The sequence below is a fragment of the Malaclemys terrapin genome, chromosome 2, assembly GCF_027887155.1.
Source record: "Malaclemys terrapin pileata isolate rMalTer1 chromosome 2, rMalTer1.hap1, whole genome shotgun sequence".
Lineage (NCBI taxonomy): Eukaryota > Metazoa > Chordata > Testudines > Emydidae > Malaclemys > Malaclemys terrapin.
The window spans coordinates 248,254,447-248,272,747 of NC_071506.1; the positions used below are offsets into that span (position 1 = coordinate 248,254,447).

The 18,301-nt window shown below is 41.4% G+C and overlaps 1 protein-coding gene across 4 annotated transcripts in view; it reads left to right on the top strand.

The window, feature by feature from the left end:
- Nucleotides 1-18,301, top strand: part of CACNB2 (calcium voltage-gated channel auxiliary subunit beta 2) — a 410,979-nt gene that overhangs the window by 386,931 nt on the left and 5,747 nt on the right. For all 4 annotated transcript variants that reach the window (XM_054020627.1, XM_054020628.1, XM_054020630.1 and 1 more), the window contains 3 exons: nt 13,176-13,327; nt 14,349-14,444; nt 17,147-17,332. In XM_054020627.1, the coding sequence (XP_053876602.1) occupies nt 13,176-13,327; nt 14,349-14,444; nt 17,147-17,332 (434 nt within the window). The remainder of the gene's footprint in view (nt 1-13,175; nt 13,328-14,348; nt 14,445-17,146; nt 17,333-18,301) is intronic.

The window sequence follows — 18,301 nt, forward strand, 5'->3', positions numbered from 1 at the left end:
CTGTTTCCAATAACTGGTTTTATAATGGTAGACAGAAGTCTTAGCTGTATTATGCACTGATTTTTTTGGGGTGGGGGGAAGGTCATTTTCTTTCTTTATTTAAAAATGTTAAAAATAAACTTGAGGGTGACAAGTGAACTATAAGGGTTAGAATTTTCAAATGTAGGTGTCTAAATTGTATGCACAAGATCTGCATACACTAGTTCAAACTGTAGAATGTTCATGTAAAAAATACAGTTCTGAATATGATTAATTGATCGCACATATGATTGTGAACCCATTTATCTGATTTGCAACAACCTGTCTGTGCTTATATGCACACAATTTGCATATATAATTTAAGTGCCTAACCTTGAAAATTTGACCCTAGAAACTTTATAGAATTCCTTGGTATTTTGCTAGTATCCTGTAGATTGTATTCTAAATAGTGAAACATAAATGCTTATAGAAGCACAAAATGAAACTGTTAGGGAAATTCAGTCCAAAATTCAACCACCATTTTTTTAATCTATATGCAAAGCCAACAGAATGATTTGAACAGTCATATCCATTAAATTCTTTGCAATTATGCTATTGGAAGAAGATGTTAGTGTGGTATTCAATGTGCTTAATAATTTAATTATGTCCTCTTTATATGGTTTCTGTTCCAAAATAAATGCTTCACTGCTCTTAAAATAAATTTAAACCAAAATGAAAAAGGAATGTTGGATGTCCAACACCAAGCACCTTGGCCTAGCTATTGAGTGCATGTAATAGGGACTGGGAAACAGGATTTAAGGCTTATCTGCACTTGAAACTCTACAGCAACACAGCTGCAGCTGCACCACTGTAGGGCTTCAGTGTAGACACTGCGTACACCAATGTGAAGGATTCTCCTGTTGGCGAGAAACAGTAGCTAGATGAACGGAAAACATTTGTAAACCTAGTGCTGTCTACATGGGGACTTAGCTCAGCTTAACTATGCCACTCAGCGGTGTGGATTTTTCACATCCCTGAATGGCATAGTTAAGACGACCTAATTCTCTAGTGTAGACCAGACTTTAGACAGAAAATATATTTTGGTTTCAAGCTACCAAAGTTTTCTTATAGTCCAGAGAAAAAACATGGCTTTAAAGGTAGGAAAATACCTTGACCACCTCCTTTTAAATTAAGACTTTTTGAAAGATATTGGCCCAGACCCTAAGTAGTAGCCAAGGAAGTCTCAGCATAACTCAGATTTTGAGGGTGCTCTCCCAATTCTGGGGCTGCCTTAAGCCAGAAGAATGCTCTTACCTCTAGCAGTTTTCCCAAGGAGCCAATCTGGCAGCCAGCAATTGCTGAGGTATAACAAAGCCCTGGTCACACCCCTGTAGAGGAGAGATAGCTTAGAGATCTCTAAGGCCTGGGATCTCTACATTTCTAGCCCCCACTCAACATCAGAATCCCCAAGTCTCCCATTAAACTGCACCAAGCACAGCTCAGGATCATGATCCGTGTATAAGTGTTACTTGTGTGCACATATTAAAGGTGAGTTAGAGCAGCCTGTTGCAGCTAGCTGGTGGGGGCTTGGAACCAGGGTAGACGGCAGCCCCCCTATCAGATTCCCGCTCACCTAAATTCCCTGTGCAGCAGCTGCCCAGCAGGCTATCAATTGCCGGCAGTTCAGCCGTCCCTCCCCCCCACTGCCATGTGCTGCCCCTGCCCTCTGCCTTGGAGCTGCTCCCTGAGACTCCTGCTTGCTGTGCGGGGGGGAGGGGAGGAAGAGAGGGGCTAATGTCAGGGTGTCCCCCTGCTCCTGCACCCCGCTTACCCCATCTTCCATAGAGCAGGGGGGGACACACAACAGGGCTCAGGATGGAGGGAGCTTGCTGACAGCAAGCTGATCTAATTAACAAGGCAGTGTACTTAAGAGTAGGGTCAGCATACTTAAAGGGGAAATGTGCATCTCTCTCTCTCACACAGGGTGCGTGTCTCTGTCTGCGATGCTGTCTCCCCTCCCTCCGTTCCTGCTGCCTTGTAGAGTTAACCCTTGAGGGCTCAGCCAATTGCTAGTTCATCATTTAGCAGTAAGGCATTCCCTGGGAAATATCCCACCTTCTGACTCTTCCACCTCAACCAAGCTTCACAATCATCATCACTGTGTGCCAATATTAAATTGTTTGTTTAAAACTTATACTCTGTGTGTGTGTGTGTGTGTGTGTGTGTGTGTGTGTATAGTCTTGTCTGGTGAAAAAAATTTCCCTGGAACCTAACCCCCTCATTTACATGAATTCTTATGGGGAAATTGGATTCGCTTAACATCGTTTCGCTTCAAGTCACATTTTTCAGGAACATAACTACAATGTTAAGTGAGGAGTTACTGTACACATTTCTAAATGCCCACTCCAGTAGTTACGCTATATAGCTGGACAAGCTTTCAGTTTAACTGTTTTAGAACCAGATTCTGCTACCTTTACTCATGTTGAACCTCACTCAATGGGACTGTTTGTGGAATAAGGTATAAGTGGAGGTGAGTAAGGATATCACCATCTGGCCTGTGAGGAATAATTTACAAAAACGTCCTCACTTTCCTTACTGTTCTATGTAACATGCTTGATCATTGTGTTAAACAATAAAGTTTGTGTTTTAGCCACTTAAATACTGTAATGATATGGTATAAGTAATTTCAAAGTCATGACTACTTACAGAAAATAAGTAGCCACTTATTTAGGTGCCTAGATATGGATTTCTGAGCCTAATTTTAGGTGTTCATGTTTCTATATTAATCCACTGTTTCTAGGATTTGCTAAACTAGACTATTAACATTCACTTGGGTTCAAACTAGGACGTCTCATCCAAAGTGGATTTTTATTATTTTGTTTTAAAAAAAACAAAGGGGGAAAGGGAGGTATTTTCCTGTGCTACTTAACATTTTTAAATAAACATTTGCTGGTGATTAATACATATTGTTCACTGAACCCTTTGTATTCTGATGTTACACCAATTATGATGGCTGAATTTCTGTGGCAGAAGTTATTCGATTATAACCAGGACTTGATTTTGTAGTTACATCTTACGCAGAACGCCCAAAATGTACTGTTAGTTTAAATTTATAGATATTCCCATTATATCTGACTGTTTAAAAAATCATTTTAATAGGACAATCTTAGTAAAATTTACTGTCTCTGAAACTGATTTGCTGTTTAGTCAGTATACGTGTTGAACAAAAGTCAAATGGTCATCCCTCTCCTTTTGTCCTGTAGAGGTTGCTACTCTTCTCAATACAGGCCCGGCTCTAGGGTTTTTGCCGCCCCAAGCGGCGCAAAAAAAAAAAAAAAAAAAAAGCCGCGATCGCGATTTGCAGCAGCAATTTGGCGAGTGGGAGTGAGGGACCGTCCCCCGAATTGCTGCCGAATAGTTGGACGTGCCGCCCCTCTCCGGAGTGGCCGCCCCAAGCACGTGCTTGGCAAGCTGGTGCCTGGAGCCGGCCCTGTCTCAATAAATGCTATCAATTTGGTGCAGCTACCCTTTTTCTAAGCCACACTCTGGCTAGGACTAGTTTGATTGTGGTCTTTCACCAGTAGAATGCTAGCTTTCAATTTTTTTCATAATTCATTAGAAACCAATGGCCTTGATTCTCTGTTATTTATACTGTTGTAAATCAAGGAGTAACTCGTGTGAAGTCAGTTTGGTTACACGGTATAAAACCTGTGTGAGAGCAGAATCAGTGTCTCCTCTCTTTCTGAGTCAATTTGAAAAATATTATTGTTGAAAGTCACTTGTATGAGATGTTACTGATCATTCTAACATGACATTTATGCTTGCGCATAAGCTATGAGTCTGTTCATACTGTTTTCTCTGCAGTATAAACAGCATTGGTAAGATGTGACTGTCTGTTTTTTTCCAGAAAAATAGGGCTGATTTGATTGTATAGCTGATGAAGTTAGGATAGTAACTTAAAGACCTGATGCTTCTAAAAGAGGGTATTATGAATATCAGCAGAAGACAAAAATGGTAATAGTTAAAAATATGTCAACAGTTAGTAAGTCAGAAAATATAAATGGTTGCAAGAGAGAGGTCAAATAGAGCCTGGTATTTGGATGTTGGATGATTTATGGTTGGTTACTGTAAATTGACATTTAAACGCGCACACACCAGTATGGTCAAAGTAGCCCTATTCTTTCTGTCATTGGTTAATTCTTGGCAACACATGCCATCCTTAGTTGTTTTTGCTGAAAATCAAAATACTTTGTTTCACCTAAACAACAGCTTTAGGTTTGTAATTCAATATTCATGTCCCAGATCCTGCACAGTGGTAAGGTCACTCAGGGTATATTTACACAGCAGCGGGGAAGTTAATTCTCAGCTCAGGTAGACATACACATGCCAGCTTTGCTGGAGTTAGCACTCTACAAATAGCATGTGGCCACAGCAGCTCAGGCTAGCTGCCTGATGCATGCCTGGTGGCTGGGTGAGCTTGTATTTAGGAAGCTAACCTGAGCTGCCTCCCTTTCCACTGTGGCCACACCTTTATTTTTAGTGTAATAGCTTGAACCAAGCTAATGCATGTAAGTCTACCTGAGCTGGGACTTACACCTCCCAGCTGCTGTGTAGACACACCCTTTATGCCCACTCCCTTCACAGAGGAGCCTGAAAGCTGCTCTTGCCATCCACAGAAGGATCCTCCTGAAACATAGTGCCAGTGTAGCAACTCCTATGTCAACCCCCCTTCATGGTGCAAGTGTAGGTGGCATTACTGGGATTTCGTTACATCCCCAAAATACTCCTGGCAGCCGTATTGGCCTTGTGGGGCTGTTAGCAGCCAGAGTAATTTAGTGCAGATTTCAAGGACTTATTCAGACTTATGGGAATGCAGTGGTTACCTTTGCCCCCCTCCTCCATATCTGAGTCTATACATTTAAACTGTCTTTAGTAATTCCTTTTTTTCCTATTACTTTTGCTGGATTTTCTACTTTGTGTCAATATATAAATAAATGGCTCAAAGATTTTGATTACCATTTTTGAAGTAGAGGTAAAGCTTATGAAATAAAAAGAGGGAGAGACAAAAGTCTCTCATGCTGGAGTTAAGGCTATATGCACAAGTACATAACCTCACATAATGTGGCTTTGAAATCCCCTAGTTAAAAGCCAGGGCCAACATTTTCAGATATGGATTCTTAAATGTAGGAATTTAAATCTATTTTAGACACATAATTAGCTGGCCTGATGTTCAGAGGTGTTGAGCGAATGCAGATCCCATTGACTTCAGTGGGAGTGGTGGAAGCCCAGAACCTCTGAAAATAATGTCAATTGCATAGATATCTAAATAAATACTTAGGTGTCTAGTTGTAAGTACTCACCTGAAAATTTTGGCCCAAATGTTATCAAGAGTTACAGAGTACCCACACTCATAAGAAAACAGCAGCCATCCTGTTCAGACTGTGAAATCAGCAGAGCCTCAGATCTTGTTTCCAAAATGTTAAGATTTCAGAAAGTTCCTTTATAGACTCCAGGACTAATTTAATTTCTTTTTTGGGAGAGATCATTCTAGCTCCAAGGACACCGAGCAGATCCTCAACTGGTATAAATCTTCATACAGACAAAGGGGCTAAACCAGTTTGCACTAGCCAGGGTCCTAGTCTACTATTTCTTGAAGCATTTTCCCTTTGGAGCATCACTATTTACTAAGTAGCTAGGGAAACCTTAACTTCATTCCACTGTGTGATTGCTTTTCTCATAATCAGAAACCTGCTTTGAAGCCTTTGTTTTTGAAGCAGTTTCAGTTAAGAATGAAGCAGATGTCAGAAAATCTTTGATATCTCACTCTTTGAAATAATTTTTAAGAAGATGGCATGTGGTGGCAAAGGAAGTTTCCATTATGCTGGCTCTAAAGTCAATGTGATTCCTTTCAGACATATTGATTATGCTGTTCTCAAGGTCATGTGGCCTTCACTAGTTGGGCCTTTTCTGAGTGCTTGTAAATTTTTCTTTTAGGACATTAGCCCTTTTCATATTTCAAAAGTTGATGAAATCTGATTCTGATGGAATCTTGAAAAGAATAGAAATATACATCACACGAAAGGTCTAATATATTGGAGGTGCAAGTAGTAGTAATTTCTTATAATATAATTCTTTCTGAACATGCTGGTTGACACCAAGAAGTATTGGGGCGGGGGGGTCTGGAATTAGCATATGACTCTTCAGCTAGTTTGAGGGTTTCAAGTCAGGTGGTTTTTGTCTCTGATATGATACTTTTTCACTTGTTCAACAGCCCATGAGCTATACTGTATTTGATAATAATTATTTCACAATTTTGTTGTTTTATCACTTTTCTGGTGTTGCTGATGAACATATAGCCATGAACAGATGAATTCCATGCATCAGCTGAACTACAACACTCATGTAGGTTGGATTTAGCAGTTCTTCTTCGAGTGATTGCTCAGGTGTATTCCACTATAGGTCTGCATGCTCACCGGTGCACGTGGCAAGCACGCACATCTATAGTGGAATACACCTGAGCAACACATCTCGAAGAACACCAGTTCCGGAACAGGTAACTGTCCTTTCTTCTTCGAGTGATTGCTCATGTGTATTCCACTATAGGTGTGCGTGCTCGCCAGTGCACATGGCGAGCACGTACACCTATAGTGGAATACACCTGAGCAACACATCTTGAAGAACTCCAGTTACGGAACAAGTTACTGTCCTTTCCCTGATGCTATTATGGATCGTGGGCTGTACTAGTTACCACTGAAATGCTGTGCGTATTTTCCACACGTTTGAAAGAGGATTCCATTTTCCCACCCCAACATCTGTGTAGTTCTCTCAAACAAAGCTCTTTTACTGGAGCTTTGCACAAAAGAGACCACAAATTGTACTTCGATTAATTTGTTGAGTTACTAGAGAAGTGAAGGACTATCCTGTTCCGCAGTGATCATGGGGCCTTTGCCCACTCCAGGGTAAACTGTTGTAATAGACTCTATTTAAATTCTACTGGAAGTCCACTTGGAAGGTTCAGACTGGAGCAAGCCACTTGCTCAGGGTGCTCAGATCTGTTTTTGGATCCCTATTCACTGCAGGGTGCAGATGTTGATGTTAGTGTGAATGTTTTGGGACTGTGGAAGAGACAGTCCAACTGTACATTCTGCTAAATGGTCAAAATTGACTGAGAAACTTGTGGCGTCAGTTCTTGGAGTTGATCTCACCTGCGTGTGGAGGTGGTGTTTGAGGGCTCCCATCTTTGAAATTTGCTCTCCTTTGGTGCCCTCTATAGCCAGTATCTATCAGGCTTCAGGGCAAAATATAAGGCTCATTTATTTTCTTTAGCATTTGATTGACAAGTTTTGTTTTTGTCTTATATGATTTATTTATGTTTTTGAGTGTTGTAATAGCTGGGCTATACGTTCATCATGGTGACACTCATGGTAGCTCGAGCTTTATTTATACAACCCATTATGAGTGGCTAATACAATTTATGTGAGTTCATTTTTATAACCTTGCTGCCATAGTTTCTCAGTACATCAGAGGAGACATTTTATTAATACTTGATTTTCATGGAAGGGAAAATTACTGACCTATAATTCTGCTTTTTTTTAAGATACTACTCTGATGGTATTTTCTCTTCTGGGTCTCAGAACTCTAATCTAAGACATGTGGGAGTCCTGTAGTTCCTGAAGTATTTTGGTTGCATGTAACAATGCTGGCTTTGGTGGGACCCAACTGAGAGTACCAATTCAAGACAAATTGCTTAAAGCAGGGCAATTACAGCCCAAGGCTGGGGTTCCTGTGCACACCAAGGCAAACCAAACCAGCCAAACAGAGATGGTAGAATCTCCTTCCTTAGAGCTTTTTAAGGTCAGGCTTGACAAAGCCCTGGCTGGGATAATTTAGTTGGGGATTGGTCTTGCTTTGAGCAAGGGGTTGGACTAGATGACCTCCTGAGTCCCTTCCAATCCTGATATTCTATGATTCTATGACTTTGGTTTTACCCCACTGGCTATCCAGCAGTCATACAAGCAATTTCCTTAGACACTCCAGTTTCCCAGTATCACTACCAGTGCCACTCATTATGGGGATGAATAGTTATGATACCCCAGTAAAAGAAAAAGGTTCTCCCAATCCCAAGCCCCAGACCCAGGTCAATGTACAAATCATGCTGTTGCCAATCTTTTATAATCTAAAATTTAAAGGTTTATTCATAAAAGGAAAAAGATATAGATGAGAGCTAGAATTGGTTAAACGGAATTAATTACCTACAGTAATGACAAAGTTCTTTGTTCAGGCTTGTAGCAGTGATGGAATAAACTGCAGGTTCAAATCAAGTCTCTGGAGTACATCCACACCTGGTATGGGTTATTCAGAGCTTCAGTTTGTAGCAAGGTTCCTCCAGAAGTAAGAAGCAGGATTGAAGACAAAATGGAGGAGCTGCAGCAGCCTTATATAGTCTCCATGTGGCCTTTCTTTCCTTGTTCCAAAGACAAGCTATCCAGCACATGCCATGAAAAAACCTTAGAGTTCTGTCCATCGGAATGCTCCTGCATGCCTTGCTGAGTCACAAGGTGTATCTGCCTTCTCTCAATGGGTCAGTTGTATAGCTGATGGTTCTTAATGGGCCATTAAGCAGGCTAGGCATTGCTGACACCAAATTGTCTGGGGTATCACCCAGAAGCATAGCATAACTCTGAACCACAGACAGTATAGAGCCAATACTTATAACTTTAAATACAAAAATGACACATGCATACAGATAGCCTAATCATAACAAGCAAATCATAAACTTTCCATAGACACCTTACACGACAACCTTTGTACAATATTTGCTGCAAATATATAACAGTGGTTGCAACAATGATCTATATGGTCACAGGTTATGTCAGTAACATCACAGTTGCTAATGGCAGTAGTAAGCAATCCTAAGAGCAAGCCATCTCTCCCTTTTGGCAGTCATACACCACTTTTTGGCTTATCTGCTGCACTTGGAGACTTCAGTCAAAACACTGAGGGAAGATGAGTGAGCATACTGTTGAAAGCAGAATTACAAATCAGTAATTTACAAGAATCCTTCAGAGAAGGAGAATTGCAACTCAGTAATTTCCCCTTCTTGTGAAAGAATAAAGCTGAAACAGGGAGTAATAATAAAACCATGGTCAGCCAAGAAGAGAGGACTTTTATTTAAATAATGGTTTGGAAAGATACACCATTACAATCTCAGATACAGCACGGATAACCTAAAAGATGAGAGCAAAGGGAAAAGATTCAAATAAAATTGGCCAATTTAAATACACATTCCAAAAGGAAGAAACGGAGGACTGGGGAGTTTGGACTCCTCCACCTTGGAAAACTGTTCTACCGCATGCAGATCAACATTAGTTTCACTTCTAAAAGCTAAAGCAAAGTATTCTAACTGTGTGAGCATACAGAGTGAGGACTATGTGGCTGCCTTGTAGAAATCTAAGGGAAACATTTCTGAGACAGGCAGTGGAGGGAGGCTGCCTGCCTCTGATCAAATACACCTTCACATGGCCAGCCAGGTGATAGCAATTAAAAATGCAATCCAGCAATGATTTACTCATGGCCCTCTTAGAAATAGTGGTATGTAGTGAATAAGTAACAAAACAAAAAGTTTGATGGACTTTCTAAGGCCTTCAGACTGCTTTAGGTAACCCCCCTAATTTCCCCCACCCACCAGACCTTGTAACATGAGCCATGTAGAGAAGGGTCTCCCTAGGATGGGCATGGAAAACATGTTGGCAGGAATAGGCTTGTTAAGGTAGAACTCTGTCACCATCTTGGAGTGGAATTCTTGATGTGTTTGAAACATCACCATTTCCATATCAAACTTGGTATAAAGTGGATCAGCCGGTAGAGCCTGAGGCGTATTCACTCTGAGCTGAAGTCACTGCCACCAGGAAAATGAAATTCTGTGTAAGAAACATGCAATCATGCAGTACTTAATTTGTAATGAAAAAGGTGCCGGGACTTAAGCCATTTTTTTTTACTTTCACAACTGACGTGACAAGCCCAGAGGTGCTGGGAGATGAACTGCCAAACCCGCAGGTTCTGAGGCTCAGCCCTGGCACAAATTAAGCACTGAACTCATGGGTAATGAGTAGAGTTTTCATCATCTTTAGTCAGGACCTACATTAATGTCTCGTGATACCAGGAGGGATTTGCAAAGCTCCCATGTGAACCTGAGGTTAGGCAGGCAGAAGCATTTTACCGGTTAGTTCATGATGGGCCAGAATAGTTGGCAAATTAGCCTGAATGGAGTAAATTATCAAATTAGATTCAGTCAGGCACAGAAAGTAGCCAAAGAGTTTTTGTGCGGGAATTAAAAAGGCCCACTTGGGTCTTTTTGCACTAGGCTGCAAACCTCTTCTACTTGGCAACATAAGTCCTTTGGATAGATGGTTTTTGAGAAGTCAGGAGGATGCAAGCCACCTGCTCGTTAACGCCATACCTACAGATCTCTGAGCTCTCAGGAGCCACGCTATTAAGGAGAGAGTTCCTGAACTGGGGTGAAACAAGGTGCCTTGACTCTGAATAAGAATCTGAGACCAGACATTCAGCCTGATGAGATCAGCTTTGGCATCTGCAGCAGAATTGGTAGCCACAATTCTCTGGGCCAGCATGAGGCAAGTAAAGATCATCGAGCCTCTTCCTCCTGTGCTTTGCCAGGACTGTGGCTACCAGAAATACTGATGGAAAGACATACTGAGTCTCTTCAGTTCATGGAAAATGTCTTGCTCATTCTTAATGCTTTGAGCTGAAAGCTTCTTGTTCCAAAGGGTGACAGAGATGCATCTCTGATGTCCCGAACTGAAAGAAGATCCCAGTTCCCCGCTCTCTCATCTAGAGGCTGCTCATGCAGGTACACCACAGATTAACTCGCTCTGTCTGCAATCGTGTTTATCTTTCCTGCTAGATACGTGGCAATCAGTAATGGCAGGTATAGCAGAGTCCATTCTTACATTTGCAGGGCCTCCTGACATAGGAAGCATCATCTGGTGCCTCCCTGTTTGTTGATTTAAAACATTGTGGTCTGAGGGTCCCAGTTCAAATGGATAACTTTTTGGGAGACTAGGTCACTATGATTTGGCTAGGTATGTTGGAAATCTATTCCTAAATAAAGATGGTCCCTTCATGGGCACTAGGCCAGGAGGCTCAAAGGTGATCTATCCTTCAGATGTGATGTGAGAGTCTGTGTTTATCTTGCTTTCATTGGAATCTCAGGCCAGGTCAACGCTTACATTGTTGCTAGTATAGCAATGTTGATTAGTGATATTTTTTTTCAGATATTTCTATACTGGCAATATCCCCTAGTGTAGCTGAAGTTATATCAGCAAAAACATGTTGTTAGTATGGCTTATTTTGTTTAGGGAATGTTTATAAGCTATACTGGCAAAAGCACTTTGTTGCTGGCATAAGCTGTACCGGCAAACGTTTCCCTAGTGTAGCCTAGGGTCAGGGTCTACTAAAGTTCTCTGATGTGAGATATGCCAAGACACTGTAACTACTGCTAGTTACAGTCTTAAGAACCACCAAGTGTGGTATGGTCTGAGCTGTCACCTGCTGGCTCACACTTTACCTTTCTGCCTGACAAGTGAAGTCTTGGATCTTCTCCTTAGATAGAAAGCCTTTAATTGAACAGTGATTAGCTGGGATGCTTTGTACTTTGGTTGGCCGCTGGAAACAAATTGGGATTTGAGGTAATTTATGAACCCTAGTGACTCTAACAGTGACACATATTGATCTTTTGACACCTTCCAAAGTAATGTCCTTCAGCGCAGAATTATCCAAGTAGAGGAATGTGTGCACTCCTAGGCCATGCAGACTGGCTACATTTCTCAAAGCATTTATTGACAATTCATGCTGCTAACCCACCTCAAAAGACAAACACAAATTTGATAACATAACACTATATTTTAGTGTTTGAAAAGTCCCTTTGTGTTCATGTAAGCATCCACTAGTTTCTTACCCTTTTGGATTTACCTTATTCTAGTTAGTTATCTTAAGAGAGTGGTGTGGAATGAGCACAGAACTAGAATCCCATTCCCATTTGAGTTATGATGTTGGCTCCGACATTGACTTCGTCTGTAGGTTAAGTAAATCATTTAGCCTCTGGCTCAGTTTCCCTGTCTGTGAAATAGCGATAATAATTAGAACTTGGCAGAGAATAGTTATTGTGTTTCTCAGAGGATTTCACTATTTTGAAATTTGGTTTTGTTCAAAAAATTTTGAAATTCTCCATGAAAGGGGATGGACACCCAGCTCTGGAGCAGTCCTCCTAGGGGCTGCCTTGGAATCATGGACCTGTGAAGCCCTTGGTCCCCAGAAGCCTGCATATGGGCGAACTGGTAAAAAACCAGACAGGTTTCTGTCGGAAACCTGCTTGTTTCCATAGGAACTGCATTGAAATGAACTATTTCCATGGACTCGACTGATTCTGATGAATCGACAAATTCCAATGAAAAACTGTTTTGACAGATTTTTTTCTGACCAGCTCTGATGATAATCCTTACCTACCTCAAGGGCTATTGGAGGGATTATTAGCATTATTTTTAATTTTTTGTTTTTAAAGTACTTTACAAATATTGATGAAAATTTTCAGACCTAGTGCCATATTACATATAGGGCCCAATTTTGAGAGATGGTAAGCATTGATAACTCATATTGAAGCAAATAGAAATTATAGGTGCTTAGTAACTTATGAAAAACAAGTCTCTTTCAGGCACCTCAGTATAAATTTAATGCATAGTTTCAGGCACTCAGGTTTGAAAATTATGGTCATTAAGTATAATTAGAGTCTGCACTTCCATAACTTACAAATAACAAATCCACTGAGATACTGTAGTAAAATTGAAGGATTCCTATTTCAAACAGGAGATCATAATGCTGCATACACCTCTTTGCTATACACACATGGATTCGGTCTTATAAGAAGGTGTTAAAATGTTTCTGCATATTAGTAGTATACAAAAGCATGAAGGTGAGACTGGTAAAAAGTACGACCTTCAAAGAACATAAACTGTAGGCGGAATGTTCTTGCTAAAGATATGTTTGCTTCAGTAGAATGCCAGTGACATTAACAATTAACAGCTCCTGCCAATCTACTCATCTGTTGTGGGAGCTGCATGCCAATCTACCTCATTTTTACATTTGTTAGAATTAATTTCTGTTAAATATTTTCATAACTCTAATTTTCTACTTATCTGCAGCTGAAGTTCAGAGTGAAATTGAACGGATATTTGAATTAGCAAGGACATTGCAGCTGGTAGTACTTGATGCCGATACCATTAATCATCCAGCTCAACTAAGTAAAACCTCTCTGGCTCCCATTATAGTATATGTAAAGATTTCTTCTCCCAAGGTAACTATCTTACTGCTGTTAATTCTGATTCAATCCACCCATTCTTTGAGACCTGAGCCACAGGTACAAAGAGACACACATTCTCCACTGGATGTCATTAAATATCAATGAATTGCACTTTTTAATTATTTCCCTGTGGATGGGAAGATACCATTAAAAGGATATCATCTCAGTCAGTGGGTTACAAAATCACTTTTTTTGCAAAAGAGAGATAGCTGTAGTTCTAATGTTTACTTAAGTTAGAACTAAGGGAAACAGTTCATTTGTTTATTATTATTTACATAATATTGTTTTGCAGAGTGTCAACAGTTTGTTAAAAACTTTGCAGAAATATGAGCTAAGATCCTTGTCCCAAAAACTTTATAATCCAAGTAGACAGTATAGAAATGAAGATAAGGGAGGAGATGTTATGAGCAGCAGGACAACTGGTCAGTACAGTTCAGCACACACGGTGTTTATTTCTGTAATTTTTGTTCAGTTTATTCTTAAGATGTTCAGTCATTTAATTTACCACCATTTCACTGTGTGGGGATGTCTACATTTATAGTCTTCTTGAAACAAGTACATCCTGAAGAGACGTTGGAAGGAGAAAGTGGAGGCCTGGCAAAGTGGGTCTGGAAGAGCATTCTCAAGAGTCTCAGTATAAATGGCTACATGGAAGAAGGCACACATGAGAATAGGAGGACCAGACGGGGTCAGTTAGTGCAACTTGGGCAGAAAAGGAGGGAAAAAGGAAATAAAGAAAATAAGAGCAGAGAGGTAGGTAGGAGTGAGGTTGTGCAGGGCCTAAAAGGCAAGACAGAAATTGAGAAATCATTAGAGATGTTAAAAATTCTACAAGAGTTACTTTTTTGAAGAGTACACAAATACATTGGGCCTAATCCTGCAAACAATCAAGTCCTTGGCAAATCTCCCATTGAACGGAATGGTTTGATCCTATTCCCACTATCTGACTACTACTTGCTTCTGAATTCTTTCTTTTCCCATCCACTGTGTATTTTAACTGTCTTATTTTCCACAGGTTTTACAGAGGCTAATAAAATCTCGAGGGAAATCTCAGGCTAAACACCTTAATGTTCAAATGGTGGCAGCTGATAAACTGGCTCAATGTCCTCCAGTGAGTTACTGTTGATGCATTACTGATGTGGAAATGTAGACTCCTGTTCAAAGGGACTAAGTCTGCCCTTTGTTTCCAAGTAATAGGCTAATTGTGTAACATTTGTTGCTGCTTGCCACTATCTGTTCATATTTCACTTGTCATTTTGTACAAAACTCCATTTGAGATCTCTGCATGGCATAATGGTCAAATATATTTCTTTTTCAGCAACATAATTAATCCTGGAGATATATAGGTATTAAGCCACCAATATTTTTACATGATGCATAGCTGAGGAACTAGATTACTTCAGTAACTCTTTATAGGTTATTGATCCAAAACTAAACTGATTTGGTTTATGACCAAAAGTTGCCTCTGGCAGTGTTCCCTCTAATTTTTCCCACACGTGTGTGGAATGAATTTTGGTATGTGCAGCAATATGGAGGTGATGTGACACACATCACCTTCATATGCTGCACATAACAAAATTCATGTGGTGGGGGTGGGGCCGAGGGGTTCGGAGAGTCGGGGGGGAGGGATAACTCAGTGGTTTGAGCGTTGGCCTGCTAAACCCAGTGTTGTGAGTTCACTCCTTGAGGGGGCCATTTAGGGAACTGGGGTAAAAATCTGTCTGGGGATTGGTCCTGCTTTGAGCAGAGGGTTGGACTAGATGACCTCCTGAGGTCCCTTCCAACCCTGATATTCTATGATTCTATGACTCAGGGCTGGGGCAGAGGGTTGGGGTGCAGGGGTGTGAGGGCTCTGGTTGGTGATGCGGACTCTGGGGTGGGGCCGGGAGAGGTTCGGACTGAACCCAACCCAGCTCCAGACCTGCCATGGCCAGGGGAGGGGCACCTATCCCATGGCCCCAGACCCAGAGCTGCTGCGGCGGGGAGAGGTATCTCTCCCCCCCAGCTCTCTCTCCCCACAGCAGTATCTGGGCTGGGGGGAAGAGGCACCTCTCCCTGCCACAGCAGCTCTAGGGCAGGAGCCGTGGGATAGGCGCCCCTCCCCCGGCAACGGCAGGTCTGGGGCTGAGTTGGGTTCGGGCCACACCTCCCCTAGCTGCGGCAGGTTGGGGGATGGTCTGAGTTGGGACCAGGGAAGGGGACTGAAGGGAACTGTAGTCCTTGCTTAGTCAAGAGGACGGGGATGTACAATTGGGAAGAGCTGATGGAAGCTCTAGTACCCTGCTTTGCAGATCCATCACTATACCATAATATCAAGAGTTTGCTAGGCACTGTACAGGCAAGGGCCCTGCCTCAAAGAGCTTAGAGTCTATATCGGTCCAGTCCAACTGCAATTGAAGCTGATAGAAATCATTCATTAGGCTTTAAGTGGGAATGGGATATAGTGGTAAATTAAGAGTGAGTTAGTTAATACCTGTGCAGCTTTTTAAAGATGAAAATCACCACATAAGTGCTAAGTATTATTAGTTTTGTCTATTGTTATCAGTTTTGTCTAGCTTTGTTTGAAGTAGGTATAGGGATAGTATCACTAGGTATAGGGATTCCACAATTTTCTTTGGTAGCTTGTTCCACCATCTCTTTATTCCAACAATTAAAAAGTTCGTCTACTATTTAACTTCTGTTCCCATATATGAGTTTTAAAATATATTTACAATACCAATTCTGCCTTCCCAGATTACATACATCTTTCCAAGTTTCAGAGTAGCAGCTGTGTTCGTCTGTATCTGCAAAAAGAACAGGAGTACTTGTGGCACCTTAGAGACTAACAAATTTATTAGCGCATAAGCTTTCGTGGGCTACAGCCCACTTCTTCGGATGCATATAGAATGGAACATATATTGAGGAAATATATATACACACATACAGAGAGCATGAACAGGTGGGAGTTGTCTTACCAACTCTGAGAGGCCAATTAAGTAAGAGAAAAAAAACTTTTGACGTGATAATCAAGATAGCCCAGTACAGACAGTTTGATAGTAAGTGTGAGAGTACTTACTAGGGGAGATAGATTCAATGTTTGTACTGGCTGAGCCATTCCCAGTCCTTATTCAATCCTAAACTGATTGTATCTAGTTTGCATATCAATTCCAGCTCAGCAGTCTCTCATTGGAGTCTGTTTTTGAAGCTTTTCTGTTGTAAAATAGCTATCCGCAGATCTGTCATTGAATGACCGGACAGGTTCTCCCATTGGTTCTCCCATTGGTTTTTGAGTATTATGATTCCTGATGTCAGATTTGTGTCCATTCATTCTTTTGCGTAGAGACTGTCTGGTTTGGCCAAAGTACATGGCAGAGGGGCATTGCTGGGGTTTTTTCTCTTACTTAATTGGCCTCTCAGAGTTGGTAAGACAACTCCCACCTGTTCATGCTCTCTGTATGTGTGTATATATATCTCCTCAATATATGTTCCATTCTATATGCACCCGAAGAAGTGGGCTGTAGTCCACGAAAGCTTATGCTCTAATAAATTTATTAGTCTCTAAGGTGCCACAAGTACTCCTATCTTTCCAAGTGTCGATCATTCTGGCTTGCCCTGGAAAGTATAATCTCACTGTTATGTACAGATTACTTTTAAGTCAATTGTTGTTTATTTAAAGTTCAATCACAAAATATTCAGGACATGAATATTATGCATCTGATTTATTTGTGGTGCAATAGTAAAAGCATTTTCTAATGTGGTCTATCATCAGCACCTTCTGTGGTTTTATATTGGCTCCGACGGTGGCTGTTCTCACTAAAATGTTTCCCTTCACAGGAAATGTTTGATGTAATTCTGGATGAGAACCAGCTTGAAGATGCCTGTGAGCACCTGGCTGACTATCTGGAAGCCTATTGGAAGGCCACCCATCCTCCTTGCAGCAATCCTCCCAACCAGCTTCTCACTCGCACACTTGCAACAGCCACTCTTCCTATCAGCCCAGGTCCAAACATAAATTTACAGGTATAGTTTCCTCTCTCTCTCTTTTCTCTCAACCCCATTCATATCTGCAAAGGGAGGGAGACTTGCCAGGGCACACAGTGTGAATTCTGGTAACAGAAGTTGCTAAATGTGCTTCACTGGGAGCCGTAAGTTGATAGAGCAGAAGAGCTCTGCACTTTTATCATGTAAATACTTGAAGACAGACACTTTTCTTGTGATCTTCATTGTATTCACACTAGCATTTGTTTCCTTACTTGCTGACTTGCAAGACATCTTTGGATTCCAAAGAGTGAAAGGGCCTGGCTGGAAATGTATGGTGATGCCCAGAACAACCACTGCTGCAGTAACATACTTACCAGCCACCAGTATTTTTATAACTTGTCATATGTGATTCAGTCATAGTTATATAACAGGATTAACAGTAATGCCATGCATGTTACTGTCTCTGGTAACTTTCAAAGTAACTAATATCCCAGAGCCCTACCTGAGTGACTGGGCTGTGTATGAGAGAGTTCCACAGGGACAAGCTGGGGAGGAATCCATCCATCCACCTCCACAGGCAATGGAGTGGTAATGGAGTCACTTCATAGCCACTACACTACTGCAGTCATGAGATTGAAGTGGCCCCTCCATGGCTCCCTTATCCACTGGCCCTCAGATCACACGCTTCTCTCATTGTATCTTCCTTATATGCTAGCATATTATGCAAGTGGGAAATTGAGATGCAGTGTTGCTAGCCAATGGGGCATTGGATGGGGAATCAGGATGTAACCCACACACCTTCTGGGTGTGGTGTTCTGTCCCCTCTAGTAGCACTGAGACCACTTAGGAGAGAAGGATCAATGAGTCTTCTCGATAGCCTTAGCTAATAGCTATATGGCTTTTAGGTCATACAGTAGAGGCTCATGCATTTAACTCCAAAGGTCCCAGGTTCAATCCCACCTGCCAACACCCAGGCTCTGTTGGCATTATAAAGAGACACGGGTTCTG